Below are 16,822 nucleotides of genomic sequence, written 5' to 3'. Positions count from 1 at the left end.
TAACTCGCGTTTGATCAGGACATTGCGCACTTAAAAAATATTCTACAATCACGCATTTATTTGATATGGTAACATGATTTACGTTATAGCTTATAACTTATAATTAATAATAATATGTTATTTTTATTAATTATCACGACACGCATGTTAATATATATGCCGCGTTTTTTGTTCAACCTAATGGTCAAGCTATTATTTAAGTTTTCCAATCTTCGATTATTTTATCATTAATATTAATAGTCTATAAAGCCGATTGCTTCATTAACCCAGTTCCCTTCGTTAACGTTCGCACTAACTTTTATGTTTTATAATGATTCGACTAAACGACCGAAATTCTAATACACGATATATTATATATACTATTATAGATACTCGATTAATTTTGTAAGTAACTAAATACCTTTTATTTAGATCTTTAGTGTACATTCTACGTAAAGTTTTATCTTAATATAGGCAAATCCCTGTCATCCGTACTAATCATTTTAAAATATCAAAAAAGCTCCAGTTGATAAATTGGTACAAACCATCACGTATTTACAGTCATTACAAAAGGTATTATGGCGACGTTAAACTTCAATTATATATCATTCAATTTTGAAATTATAATAAAAATTCTGTATTAACAACTAATAAGACATATGTACTAGACATTGTTTAGTAATAAATATCTCTAAGAATTTTATGTATTGAAAGGTGTTTTATAACATATATTCGAAAAATTCTAAGACTTATATAATAAAATAATGGATATTGTGAGCATATATAAATATAGTATACACTTATTAACAATCTAAAATTAATACGCAATCCTTTAAAACGCATTCAATTAAGCTAAAGTTTAATTTTTTTACTCTTTTTGCATTTATCCGATGCTTTTTACCCTAGTTCCATCGTTATAAATGATTGAGAAGAGATACATTTTGATTGATGTTAAAAGAAGTTTTCAGCTGTACGTTTTTATTATAATTATTATTATTATTATGCAAATAAAAAACTTAAGTATAATCTCCCAGAAATCATTGATTATTCAGTCAATTATAATTTCAGTAATTAAATCAATACGGGACATAATATGATAAATAATAATATACAAATATTTAACATATTATATATCCACAAATTAAAATATTATTCCTAACACTAATTTATTACAAATCTGAAATATTGAAATTTGTTTGTTGATTTGTGTTCTTTATCTATGTTTCTAACTACTTTATTAAGACGTTATCTATGTGTATAATGGTATATTATGTATATATAGCTGTACGTATAAACATATTATATAAGCAAAATATAAGCGTTTAAAATTACTTCAAGGTTAATGAAATTAAATCAAAACATTTCAATAACTGGCACTTTACTAGTATTTTAAATTGCACCTGATGTCATTTATAATACAAATATATTAGTTACTTTTAAATTAATAAAAAATAAATAAATTATGATATCAAATAAAATTATATATTATGGTATGAAATATATTATGTATGACACATAAATGGATTCATTTTTTTAATCAATATTAAATATAAAATAATCATAAAATTTGGTGCTAGGAAATAAAATTTAGATATTTATGCATACACTTAATGCCAACCAAAATACTGAATTTCTGTTTTATATTTATCAATATAAATATCTAGAAGTTTAAAAACTCCATTTTTGTTATATTATTCTATTCTCAGATTTTCATACTGCATTCATTTTTACACAAAAAAGAAATATATATATAAAATTATTTCATAGTAACTCGACATGTAATTCATTAAAAATTTAAAATATGCAAAGCTATTCAAAAAAATAGAAAATAAATAAACTTGATAGTAAACGTTATATTTAAGTTCATAAATCACCAAAATTCGATCAGGTGAAGATCTTAAAAAGGATGGATATTATTTTTATATATTTCTTTGCCCGAAGCATATATCTACAAAACCTATTCGACTATTTTTGAATTCACATAAAAATATATGATACTGTGAAAAACCTAAATATACAATAAATAATTTACAGAACTAATAATGTTATATTTCACATTTTTTTTTTCATAAATCCCTATTTCCATAATTAAAAAATTATAATATCACCTATCTTCTTAACTCGAAAATATTAATATTGTTAATTCAATACAATTTTATATCATTGTAAAAATGAATACTAGAAATATGAGATAATATCTAGGTACGTAGTACCCTTATAAGTTCACAACCAGTACATTGCTAAGTTAAGCTACATAAGTTATAATGGTTCCAACTAGGTGTATAATTTATTATTAATCCAAGTTTTCAAGTGATATTAAGAACTTGTGTTACGACTTTGTTGCTATAAAAGTATAGTAAATAGTATTCTAAATAGTAAAAGTTTATCTCATATCAACATTGTTTTACTGTAAATTTGAAATAATAATGTCTAGAAAATCCATTCAAGAAAAATCTAATAAAATATTTTTTTAATACTTTTCCCCCAGAATTATTGACGATTTAAAAGCAGTTTTTACTTAAAAATAAATATGCTTAATTTATAAAGTAGAAAACTTTAACCCACACAATTATACCTGTTTCATTGGTATTATAAAAAATAAAACATTTAACTTGCTATACAGAAAATTAACCACAGCGCGTGACGTTACTTAGCGTGTTTTATAATCTGGAATGTTTTTCTACAGTGTATTATGGTTTAAATAGAGAAGCACGAGGATTGATGGAGTGAAAAAAACGTTCCGCTTTGACATACCATTTTTTTTTTTTTATATATTCCATAAATTTACCCATCAATTTTAAAATCTGAATAATTCTTTAGTATACACATTATACTCGGTTGTAAATAAATAATAAAATATTACATTTTATCCCCTCGTTTTTAATGATTTTATTCATAATAATGGAATATAATTTTATATCATAACAACCAGATTACAAAAAATGTCAATAACACTGCAAAATAAATGGAAAACTATAGTACATCTCTTTTTATTTTAATAACGGTGCGTAGGTTATTAAATACTAATAAAAAAGTATACCAACAAAGTAACCAGATTAATGCTGTGAATTAACTAAGCTGGTCAATATTTTGATAATTTCGTCAATGATCTAGAAATTCATTTTGAAACATTGAATTACCAAACTATTTATCGTTAGTAGTAAGCTGTATAGGTTACTACTTATGACATTGTCGATAATTACTTGTTGGAATATGTAAATTTGAATTTGTTATAGTTTAATATTCAACACCAGCAATACCAAAAATACCGACGGATAACGTGAAAACATAACAATAGCAAAATCGAAGTGATTTATGAACAGTTTTGAATTTCCAATACACTTAATTTCCTTCAATGTATGCGTGACACACATATTTATAGGTTCATGCACTGTACTAATCAATAGACAAGATAAAAAGTATACATTAAGACAACATAATACATGGCATTCGATATTTTTGGTTACAGACAATTGTGATATTATATTTAGTTCTGTACTTAAGGATAAATTATTAATTATTATCATTTAGATGATGAAAAATGTCATATTTCAGGTTTCAATTATTTGAAACGTCAATGTTTATTTTTTTTTCAGACGTTCCAAACAAAAAAAAAGTTTTCAATATTATTTTTCATGAAATATAATCATTGTTATTTGAATTTTTGTATTAAAATCCTGATCTATGTTGTAAAAAAAGAACAAAAGTACTCTTCTATTTATTAACAATCTACCTATATTTGTTTATTTTAATACGTTTTTTTTTTTTTTTGTTTAATGAAGTAGTCTATAAAGGTTAGGTTAGAAATGTATATATTTAACTTGAATAGCTATGTTGACTATTTGTAAAACCAAATATATTTTCAATAATACTTGATAAAAATTAATATTAGCTAAACTTATATTTATTTAATATAATAAATGAAACGCGATTTATTTTATATTTATATTTTCATGTTGGCTAAGTTTATATAAAAACTATAACAACTCTTCGTAAATTTTGGAATATTATATTTAAGTTCCAGTATAACAAATCTATTAAAAGCCTATACATAAATAGAGAGATAAACGATTTAAAAAATCATTGTTGTAATTCAACTAAAATTATTTACTTTTTTTAAATTAATATAATACTATAGTTCATAGTTTCTGTAGTTTTGACAAATACTGAAATACCTTTCTAAATGCTATATTTTATAGTAACTAAAATTGATATGAATATTTACTAATATTTTATACATCTAAATAATAGATATTCATAATTTTCTATCATATAAAAATATAGATAAATATAAGTACATCATTTTTTTGAACTTAAACTCAGATTTCTTTTGACTAAATTATATGTTTATTATACTGATTTAGTTATTTGGTATTGTAACATTACTATTTTTAATTATTTATAATAAACATTTTAGATAGAATACTGAACGTTTTACGTACCTAATTAATACTACATATTCTGTAATAATAACTACTTGCAAAATGTAAAGTTACGAATAAGTGTTTTATTTTTATTTTTGAAGATTAAGCCTTAATTAAAAACTTCAAGTTATTAACTTATTCTATTATCTTATTTAGAACAAAAAAAAAAAATGTCAAATCAGTTAGTAGGTATTTAATGCTTATTATGAAAAAAAAAGCAAAATATATAGATATATATTCAGTACTCACATTTAGCTGATGAACGATCTTGTTATACGCCTTGTGCCATCGCATTCTTGCCAAGTTACTTTTCTCTTCTGGAGCCGTTTGTTCTGGAGGTCTAGTTTCTTCAACTGACAACTCTTTTTCGTCATCCAAGTCTAGTTGATCTTCATCCTCTTGGTCTTCAATGCTATCTTCTTCTTGTTGGTGAAGCTGTTTTTGTTGTATATGTTGTATGTGTTGTTGTTGTTGTTGTTGTATCTGTTGTTGTTGTTGATGTTGTTGTTGTTGTTGTTGTTGTTGTTGTATCTGTTGTTGTTGTTGTTGTTGCTGCTGCTGTTGTTGTTGTAACTGTTGCAGTTGATTTTGTTGCTGTTGTTGAGATAAAGAAGGTGGAAAATGTTTTATGGGACTGGAGAACATATCAACAGAACCGGTGGAAGAGGGAATTTCTGGTAATACCCTGGGTGATTCCGGTTCGTCATTGTGGTCCTCCGCTGGTAGTAATTCATCTTGATAACTATCTGTGGAATCCTGTTGCCTTAATGTATAACCAACAGAAGATGATGCATCTTCTTTAGGTTTATACTGTTCATAACTGTTTGTTTTCGACGGAGGTACTTCTTGCATCCATCGTCGGTTAGACGTACTTACTGATGACACAGCCGTTTCAAAAGATTCCTAACATTAAAAAAAAAAATGTTTAAAAATTAAGTAATAGATCTTTAAAATAATAATATTATCCATGTTGTTTTTAAATTTATCTATGAATAAGGATCCCTTAGTAAAATAAAAGCTATATTTTAAATAATTTTAAAACTTAAAAAGTATAATAATTTTACTAACTATACACAACATTTGAACCAAATTTTTAATATAAACATTTTTATTTTTAATACATTTGTATAAGTACAACTTCTAATTTTTATGTAAAAATATTAATAGAACACAGTAATATTATTAGTTATTTACCTATAAAATATGATAAAATAATCATTTTATTTATAGAAAAACATTTACTGAAAATATGTCTGGTAAATTAAAAATGAAACTTCCATTTCTAAATTAAAATTGTATATCTTAAGTAATGCATAATTTTATAAACTTCATAATGATGTAAAAATAATAATTGAATAATAACAGAATTAAAAATAATTAATTTACTTAACTATTCACAGTGATTACTTTGTTTTGAATAAGCAATATGCATACAATTTACATAATATTAATATTTCTAATATTAGTTTAAAGTTTAAATAATAGTTTATACTTGAACTGTGTACAATATTAAAATATTTTTTTTTATATTTTACAAGAACTTTATTTTTAAATCAATTTTCATTAATAACTTCAACAGTTTATTATAAAAAAATCAGGTTTAACTAATAATTATAAATATGTGCATCAAGAAATGATGTAAACCAATTATTTCAATACCAGATATAATATTTAATGAATTTAAAATAATAGAAATCAACTAAAGTGAAAACAAGTAATCTCAAACGTTTATTAATTCATGTTTTATGCATTTAATTATTCATTTCTACAATTGCTAATTATCTTTGTGATTTTACATTACTGAATTTCAATTACTTTGCGAGAGTTTTCCTGTTCAAACCAAAGCAATAAAAGAGCATATTTTCATTTCCGGATTTTCTGATTTACATACCCTTTCCATTAGATATTTCTGATAAATATTATATATTATTAAATTTTAATTTGTAAATAAAAAAAAAAAAAAATATTTCAGATTATAATCTTAATATGTATTATACACTATATCATTTTTTAAACAATATAACTTACTTTTGAATTAATATATAATTTAAATATAAAAATTCTGGGAAATCGATAATAATAGTATTTAGTTACTAAATACGTAAATAAATTTTATTATTTTAACATATTTAATTAATTATAAGAATTTCTAAAAACATTTAATTTGAAGTAGAATAGAAGTTAGAAAATTATAGATTAAAGAAAATAGAGATTGAATTCCATTATACCAATATAAAATAGTATGTTTAATGCATTATTTATCACACTTTAATATGTATAAATACATACTCTAAATATGTATTACATTTTTTTAGAACTTCCAATCCGAAATATTTTATAATGTTTGTAATATAAAAAAATTATATTAAAACTTGAAAGGAAATTATGGGTATATAACCAAAAATTGTGTTATATAATTATTATTTAAAAATATTTAAATTCTTATATTCTAGTTGTTAAACGTTTTAGGCTTATAGTGTTAACACTTATATATAGAACAAATTATATATTTGAATGATCCTACCAAATCATAAAATTATAAATCATAATAAAACTAACACATTCGTGATTTATACGAAACAGACTTACTATAACCACTTCATTCAGAATAAAAATGGTTGTAAACACTTAAAATAATATGATTTTAACAACACTTAATTTTTATTTTATATTCCAAAAAATTAAGAAGACTAATTTTTAAATTTATAATATAATATGGTTTTTTAATATATGTACATACCCTAAATTTAATATGACCTTAAATTTGGCTACTTATTTATATTAACAAGCCTTAAATTCAGTCATAGCAATTTGAGAATAGTTTAAAATAGTTTTTGTAAAAATATACAAAATAAATATTTAAATAATATTTAACCCATAAAAAAATTCCCTTTTCAAGTTTCAAATTTTAAGTAAAAAATATTTTCTGCATAATATAATGATCTTTAATTTCCTCATATTATTATATATATATATATATATGTGTGTTTAATATATACTTACTAAACAGTAAATTTTAAAAATTTTCAAATATTTCATAAAATTATATTATTTTTAAGATATTTCATAATATAGATTAACTTAATTTTTATTAAAAAACTATAAATAAAAAACATTTTATCATAATATTAAAATAAAATTATTGTTTTTTAGCTTAAAAAATATCAAAATACATTATTTAAAATTTAAAAAAAAATTTGATAGATAAATCAAGCAATACGTAAGTCATCTAGATTCAGAATATTTAGAATTACTGGACAAAAATTTTATGGACAAGAAAATATATACTAAAACAAATATGTATACTACCTATGTAATATATAACTTTTTTTTATACTAATTTATTTATTTAATATAAATAATTGAAGTAGCAAAAAATAAAAAATATAAAAATATAAATGAATAGGTAATTAAAACTTTCAATAAGTTTTTAGTCTACTCTTTGTTTAAAAGCTGTATATCATAAACAAATAGTAATCGTTTTTAATTTCTAACAACATTATTGTTATCATTTTTATTCATTTTTCTGACACATAAAAACTTAAATAGATCCAGTTAGATAAAAATACTAAGTATATCTGTAGTATATTTTAAAGAATGTACAAATTTTACAGGTACTTTTAAAATTGTAAACAAATGTAATCCTTTAAAATATTATACATCAAATGTTAAAACCACCAAATACATTTTTCAGAGCATATTATAAGTATTTATTGATTGTTTGAGAAAGACTAAAACATTTGTATATCAAAAAATATCTTTAAAATATTATTGGAATTTTAAAGTATAATATATAACAGTATTTATAATATTAAAATATTATATTTTCATTATATTTTCTATCAAAGTTATCAAAAATGATTGATCATAGAATATTGTTTACAGTCGTTTCATCAATATTTTAGTAATCTAATACATTAATAACAGAAAAATATATTTTTCAAATATATCGTGATAAAATATCACTATAAATTCTTTTGAAAATTATCGTTGGTTCTTGTAATAAAAGAGTCAATAAAGATTTATAAATTATGATAAATTACCTTCAACAAATATAAACTGTGATCATACGTATATTAAAATACCCAAATATATTTTAAAACTAACTATACTTAATAATTAATAAGATGAATTGATCACCTCTTTATGATCTTCTTGTGATTCTGCTGAATCGTTGTGTTGTTGAAAAAAACCTCTGGGATTTTCTAAATGCTTCACTGTTCTTTGATAAAATTTCATAAACGTATCCCTACGGTTAAATCCCTCGGTTTCTTCTTTTTTATCATTCATAATATCTCTTTGACTTTCATATTCGTTATTTTCGTTAGTTAAACTCATTGAATTGTTTTGTGCATATTGTTTTTCGTGTTGTAAGTTAATGCTATCATTATAATATCCATCGTCGTACTCTTCAAATTGATCTTTATTTATAGTTTCTGTATATGTATAATCTCCGTCTTTATGATCTAATGAACTAGATCTCTGATCAATGCTGGCTCTTCGCTGAATTTTTTGGTAAGATTGTGGCAATGAAGGCGATTGCTTGATACGAGATTGAGGTATTTGAGGTAAAATTTTTTTTGTACTCGATACCTGCTCGTTATAATAAGAATTTGAGTAATAATCCATATAAGGTGTCTTTTTAGTAGGTATTTCAGGAAGTTGTTTATGCCTTTGAGCCGGTACAGCTGGTGATGACATTTCGTAAGGAATTTCATTATAATGACGATCTTCATAACTTTGATTCGGTGAAAAATAAACCTAAAAAAAAAAATGTATATAATTATAAATAACAATAAATTAAACTAAAAATTATTATTATATTCTGATATTTTTATTTTTTTTTAATAAGAGATCTTATCAAATAACATAATATTAAAAATTAATAAATAATTTCAATGTAATACATTTATAAGTTAATAGTTTTAGATTTTGAACGGATTGATAAATATATTGATTTTATCATAATGTGTTTTTATTTATTTTTTTTTTTTTTTTGTGAATGAAATTGTGAAATGAATTGTTGATAAAATACTTAAATTATTTAAAATGGTAGTGATTTTAAATATCAAATTGGACCTATTTTATACTTTAACAACATCAAATTTAAAAATTTCCAGTACCTACTTATTTTTATAATCAAAAAAATATACAAATAATTAAAGAAAAATGAGAATTTTTACGCAAATACAATTTTCGATAAAATCACAAATTTTTACCAAATGTTAATATTTTATTTTATTTTTTTTATTAACAATGAAACAAAAGCAATTTTTTTTTAATATTTATTATTAAAGAATCTAGAAAATTTATATATGATCCAGTAAAAGTTACTCTAACATCCGTATAAAAATATAAAAAATATAAAGACAGTTAGAATATTGATGAATCTTGACAAAATCGCAAAAACTTCTAAACTATTTTGTAGTTGAAAATTCAAAATAAACGTTTTATTTTATATCAAACTTTTGAAAATTTTATGTAAGATTCTTCATAAGTATTTCATACTGAAACCATAAAATCTAAAAATATATAAAAGTAATTATTATTAATAGATATTTTAAGTTCTAATTTTTTTATTTCAATGATAAATAATGATATGTTAATTATTTTTATTTAATTTAAAAACATATTTTGTAGGAGCTTAAACTTTTATGTATTTTATATTATTATGAATTTTTCTACCACAATGATATATTTGATTTACTTTGAAATATTATTTATTTATATTTACTATAAATCTACTTTTTGATGTTTCACGGTATTTACAAAAAAAAATTAATAAGTTTTGGGTTTTATAAGTTGATAAAATATAATAAAAATATATGTTATAGTAATTAAGCACTAATAATATAATAAATTTAATATGTTTAGAAAAAAATTATATCAACTTACAATAATAATATAAAATAAAATTAATTATTTTAATAGTTATGTCAAAAAAACATATTATCACTTTGTTATACAGGCTGATAAACCGTTTCCGCTCAAAATCGTTTTTCATACACAATAATATATTATCATTAAATTTAAATTTAACACACATATAATAGTGATCCACTCGATGCTAAATATACATAAGAGCGGAACCGCACTATTTTTTTTATTTTTTTATTAAACATAAAATTACCTTGTTCTGTAATTAACTTAATGAAAAAATGATTTTTATCATCTTTTTATCAATATTAGTTATAATTTTTATAAACTATTTCATTATTAATAAAATTAAGTTATCTTTTTAATTTAAACATTTTAAACGATATAATATGTTCTTAATTAAAAATCAAGAAAAATAAATACAATTATCTATCTTTTTCAAAATTAATTAAATATTTGATTTTTTTTAAATAAATTATGTAAAAATTACCTACCAAAAAATCTATATTATAATATTTCATTATTGTTACCTTATAACTCCATTGTTTGTTATTTTTAAATTAAAAAATGTTATTAAAATATATTTATTTACATTAGATTTTCTAAATTAAATTAACATTTTTACAAAACATTGATTGTGGTTCTTATGTATTTTTTTATTTTAATAATTTCAATTAATAAATATTCGACAAATTATACTTTTCAAAATAGATCATAATATCTATAATGTATTTTCATTATAATAATTATTTAATTAAAACAAAAATATAATTTATTATTAAGAAAAAATACTTTATTAGACCTTAAAATTTTAAATAGTTTTTTTCCATCTATTTTTTAAATATTAATTTTATACATGTAGATACTAGATACCAAGTATATTAACAACCCATGAATTAGTTATTATTAAATGCTAATATTTAGGTAAGCTTTTGTTGAATGTACAATTGTTAAGTTATAATCAATATACCTGTAACCTATCTACCTCTATCCATCTGTAAATAAATATAATTGGATAAATATGTGTGAAGCGTATTTTTATTGGACACAAAAGTCAAAAATACAATTTACCATCACACCTTGCTCATTTTTTCTACCTCAAAAACTAACAATAAACACAAACCTATATTCAATTGCTTTTTTAGTAAATGTACAAAAAATAGTAGTTTTCCAGTTTCCAATAATATTTTTTATTGATTTTACTACCTCTTCGTTTTCTTCATCAACTTCTTGTTGAACGGGGTATGTAGTTTTTAGCTGTTGAGTGTCACTACTCGACCCAGGCGAATAGTAGTACTCTCCAACACCCCCACCATCCCATTGACTATCTTCTTCTTTTTGATCCGCATAACTATAACTACACATACAAAAATATATCATAAGTTTTACCTAAATTGATAAGCAACATTTGAAAGTTGTTAAACCTATTATCATAGTTGTACATTTCTTCGTTGGGTCCATCATTGTAATACTTTTCTGGTCCATATGGAATCACTTGTTCACAATTTCTAGAAAATAAAAATTATAATAGTATAAATTTATCAACCTAATTTAAGGTTGAGTATAATATATTATTACATTTTAAAAAAGAAATTAACAACAAGACAATATTTATATAATGATATATTAAAAGTTAAAAAATATAATATTATACTTAATATTATTGTAATATATTTTAGCTAATGATATCTCAAATTCTAAGGCTAGATGATAAAATAAAAAATATCTTATTATATAAAATATATTAATTTTATTAGATAGGTAATAATAGAATTATTGAATATTTTGTTTAAAAAAAAGTATTTCATTCTGGTTTTAAATTTTATGCCTATAATTTAAGTTGATTTTTGGGCAGAATATTTTAAAATTTATAAATTTAACTTATGGCTTTCAAATTAAACAGTTCTTAAGTTTTTAGGTTCTGACTCAAATAATATTTATTTCATATATATTTTAGATTATCATTATTCACTCTGATAGTACATAACAACAAAAAAGTATTGTCTTTTAATATTTAAAATTTAAATTATAGATAACCATTTAAAACTTAAAAATCAATACTTTTTTTATTAATATTAAAATATTTTAAATAATATGCGTGTTTTAATTGTATATATTAATAAAATAACAAATAATTCCCAATAGATAAAAGTGTTATTCTTTTAAAAAAATGAATTCATAAAAATAGTTAGATGACTCACTGTTTATTGTCATAAGGTTCAAATTGGTCCCTATTATCATAATATTCTTCGTAGTAAGTCGGTCGGTACAAAGCCGATTGTCTTTCCAAGCTTGACCTCCGGTCTAAAAATATTAAAAATAAAGCACCTAATATATAATAAAAATAATAAAATTGAAACCTACTTTTGTTTGCCTTTCGTTGGTGGTATTTAGAAATATGTTTTTTACAAGAATGTCTGGAAGAAGTGGAAAATTGTTCCTGGTCAAGGAATGTTGTTGAAGACCCTTCATCATACCATTCACTGGTTCCTATTTTATAGTCGTTTTTTCGCCTGCGCATTATTGTTATTCATCATTAATAAAATATAATGAACAACATCCATAGACCATTTAATTATATTACCTTTTGTGGTCTTTATAATTGTTTGGCCTACTATTATAATATAGATCATCCTCTGGAACCCTCCTTTCTTCATACCTTTGAGAGTCATATAGATGTTGACTACCCACTGAGCCTTCTAAAATTATGAAAAAATATATATATAAATAATTATTTTCAATTTAAAAATTTGACAGTTTTTTTATTATGTATTATAAAAATATAATTCAATATTATATTTAATAATTTTATTTCAAATAATTTTTTTATGAATAAGGCTATTCTAACTAATATAATGTATACTCGTAGAAATGCTTTTACGAAAATTTCTACTCAACTGCGTTTAACAATACTCAATATTATGATGTGAGATTTTATATGAGCAGATGTTTAAATAAATAAATTTGTTTAAAATTATATGAGTTATAAATCAGGTCTATTATCGAGAGAATGCAAAATTTAAGTGATAATAATAATATAAGTTTATAAACTAGATTAGCAGACTGATAAAAAATATTTGTTATGATTATATAAAATATAAATTCAAAGTTTTCATTTAAAATTTAACAAAGATTGGACGAACATAAGATTATTATATTTTCTTTAGAAGAAATATAAATAAAATACTTTGAACATTTATGAAACTAGTTAAGAACTATAATAAAATTTAAATATACGATGAATAAATATGAGAAAACTGGACGTTTACCGATAACAATAATACATTTTGTTTAAACTTAAAGCTAAATTATTTTCTAAAGTACGTCTTTTGATAAATATTTTCTTGAACAAAAAAAAAAATTAAATAACGTTTATACACTATAACTCTAAAAAAATATATCATATTCGTTAAATTGTATTATTTATTTCCTACATTTAATTATAATGAATAAATATTAATTTCCTGTGTTTTCCAATTTTTTCAAAGTTTAATTTTTGATAAATATTGATTAATTATTTTTGATTCACGTTAAAAAAAATAGTACGACAAATTTTTGTTTAAATTACTTGTATTTGGATGATCTGGACTACTACAAGGACTCATTTCTAATTGATCAGCAAGATTTCTAAATTGTGAGGCAGAGGAATTCGCTTGTTGCCGACATATTGGATAATTAAAATCACTTGTATAATCACTATCTTCTGAATTGCCTGCAGCTAAATTAATAAAATATTAGGCTGTGCATTTTGTTTGTTATAAATGTAATAATACTTACACTGCCCATAATATTGAAATTGTGCCGAAACATCTTCTGATCTTGAGTCCTGTTCGAAAGTATTTAGGATTTCGAATTTTTTCTGGTAGTCCACGATATCACAGATTTCGTCATTGTCTATACACAATAAAGCTTTACCTATTATTTATATTATTATTTTGTGTGAAATTTTACCCAATATCTAAAGAAATGACCCATGAGGGACAACATATTAAAAAACTTTTTAACATTTTTTTTCTGTTTTACTCCCAAAACCAAAATATTAGCTGTCACAACTAATATTCATTAAATTTGGGTATCGATAAGGTTTCCAATCAAATTTATCAAAACTTATTTACACGCGTAGAAAAAAAGGTGGATTCATATCCAAAATCCCTTGAGTTTGCTTCCTTGGCACATATGATGGAATTGACAAGAACAGGTACGACCTTATTTATCATAGGATAAAAAAAAACTTTCTAACTAGCCATCAAGGTTTATTTTACTGCAGTAGATCGCAATAATAGAACAACTCTTTAAAAGCAAACATTTTGATGGATCGACGTGTACTAAAAAAATAGTTTAAGTTATCTTAACCTATTCACCAGCCCATCCAATATTAATGCGAGAATAAAATGATATAATGTTATATAAATTCATACGTATAAATCAATTTTAAATTATTCAAATACCAATTGGTATTTTTTTAATTTAAAAATAAAAACAAAAAAATAGTTTTGTTGTATATTAGGTAGTTAGTTGTTTACCTCGCATTAAGTTAGGTCGTTGTAATTTTTAAGATAAATTTTAGTTCTATGATAAATCATTGTATATAATAAAAAATGATTCTGAGCGGAGATCAACGTATGTTTTTAAAAATATTTTTTTATATACTTATACTGTACTATTGGTAATTTATTTTTCTATTAAAGATGTGGTTTATTATTTTGTATTATTTAATATTTTATTAATTATTTTATTTGTTTAGTTTTTATAAATAATTAGATTTATACAACATAAATAATTCTATCTGTAAATTCTATGTACATATTATATCAGCTAAATATTTTTGTATTTATGTGTTTAAATAAAAAAAAGTAATCTATAGTATTAAAATTATTGATAAAATAATAACAACTGCAATATGTACTGTGTAGTATAAAAATTAAAAAATTCTGTGTACACTAAATACTTTTTTCCGAAATAGTAAATCTACTCGCTGTAGATTACCAAATGTATAGTACTATTTTACAGCCAAATTACAAATATTGTATTATATATGTACAATATTTACAAAAGTATTATGTATTTAAGAAGTTGTCAATTCCATAATTCAAAAATAAAAATATCGTATATATTCTAAGTATTAGCAAATTTCAATGAATAATAACATATCTATAAATATTATGGTACTTAAACAAACATATTATATCTAAATATAAAAACTAAAATAAACACTTACATTTTATAAATTGTACCAAGTTTAAAAAAAAAATAGAAATTTGAAATTGAAGATTAGCCAACACAAAGTTTAACTGTTTAGAATTTTGGCCAATATCATTTATTAATACACGATGTTATACTATATATTTTATGTCATAGTATTCAAAGAATGGTAGGTACCATAACGTTACATTATTATTATAATTATATGACGTGCTAAGGATAATAAAATAAAATCCATGAAACTAGAAGCCATTTAGAATAAGCATTTTGGTATAATGTACTTTTTTTGCAAAAGTCGCGTGAACTTTTCGCGATCCCCGTTTTTACATCCCCACACAGTGCACGTGTATATAAAATAATATTTACGTGTGTGCAAAGACGTGCGATGGATTAACAATTGTTTCTGATCCAACGACGCCTGACAATCGATAAATGTACCACAAGACATTTGTAACAGTGAAATTGTGTGGTTCTATAATATATACATATGCACCTATATATTATATGTGTCTAAGCATAAAATAAGTTTTATTCATTGTATATATGCACTGAAAGATAATATGTGAAACAAGAAGAATGAAGTATATAGTATATGTTATGTTATATAATATAGAACAATATGTATACAATAGCAATACTCATAAAATATAGATGATATGTTGTTATAGTCAATAGGATTAAAATTCAAGCGACAGAACTACAATGTGTGTATGTATATGTGTGTGTGTGTGTGTGTGTATGTCTATATTGTTTTGTGTACAATTAATACTTTATATTGGTCAATACAGTAGTGTTTTGATAACCAATATATTGATGTATATAGGTACTTTAAGTGCACATCGTTCAAAAGCATTGATCGTCTCGAGGAAATATAAGTGATTAGAGGAACAGGTCTAAGTTAAATAAATTTGATCCAAATGCAAGGAGAGGTGATGTTCGATAATACGGGGAAGAAAAATTATATTTAAAGCGACATTACCCCAGCAAAATGTTTTAAATTAAAAATAATATCATACCGATTGGAATATTATGTAAATTTGAATAAAATGATATTTACAATGTAATAAATGATCCAGTCCTGGGTCATTGATAAAAACACACAAAACATAAATATAAAATAATAATAAAAGAAGATGTATTGAAGAAAGAGCATTGAATTGGGTTCGAGAAGAATGAAAGATTCGAAAAAACAAAAGTTAACTCATACAAAGTCAAATGGGTGCTGTAATTTCCATAATAGTTATTACTATCGTTATTATTTAAAAATAGTGTACTAAATAAATGTTTGTTTATAAAATAATTTAAATACTTTCTTATTAACCTCTACAAATGATAAAACG

General features: G+C 22.4%; 1 protein-coding gene across 1 annotated transcript in view; it reads right to left on the bottom strand.

Annotated features, from left to right (window-relative positions):
* Nucleotides 1-3,035: 3,035 nt before the first annotated feature.
* The window catches only part of LOC112599888 (phorbol ester/diacylglycerol-binding protein unc-13-like), a 35,967-nt gene continuing 22,180 nt past the window's right edge, over nt 3,036-16,822 (bottom strand). The window contains exons 8-18 of the mRNA XM_025346978.1: nt 14,058-14,174; nt 13,849-13,998; nt 12,865-12,979; nt 12,645-12,793; nt 12,482-12,584; nt 11,705-11,788; nt 11,487-11,637; nt 8,544-9,164; nt 4,957-5,306; nt 4,653-4,815; nt 3,036-3,089 (exon numbers count right to left, since the gene is read on the bottom strand). Coding sequence (XP_025202763.1) covers nt 3,036-3,089; nt 4,653-4,815; nt 4,957-5,306; nt 8,544-9,164; nt 11,487-11,637; nt 11,705-11,788; nt 12,482-12,584; nt 12,645-12,793; nt 12,865-12,979; nt 13,849-13,998; nt 14,058-14,174 — 2,057 coding nt within the window. The remainder of the gene's footprint in view (nt 3,090-4,652; nt 4,816-4,956; nt 5,307-8,543; nt 9,165-11,486; nt 11,638-11,704; nt 11,789-12,481; nt 12,585-12,644; nt 12,794-12,864; nt 12,980-13,848; nt 13,999-14,057; nt 14,175-16,822) is intronic.

The sequence above is a fragment of the Melanaphis sacchari genome, unplaced genomic scaffold (genome assembly GCF_002803265.2).
Source record: "Melanaphis sacchari strain LSU unplaced genomic scaffold, SCAv2.0 Contig0_pilon_pilon, whole genome shotgun sequence".
NCBI lineage: Eukaryota > Metazoa > Arthropoda > Insecta > Hemiptera > Aphididae > Melanaphis > Melanaphis sacchari.
The sequence above is the reverse complement of the archived record's forward strand: the minus strand, read 5'-3'. Positions and strand labels throughout refer to the sequence as shown.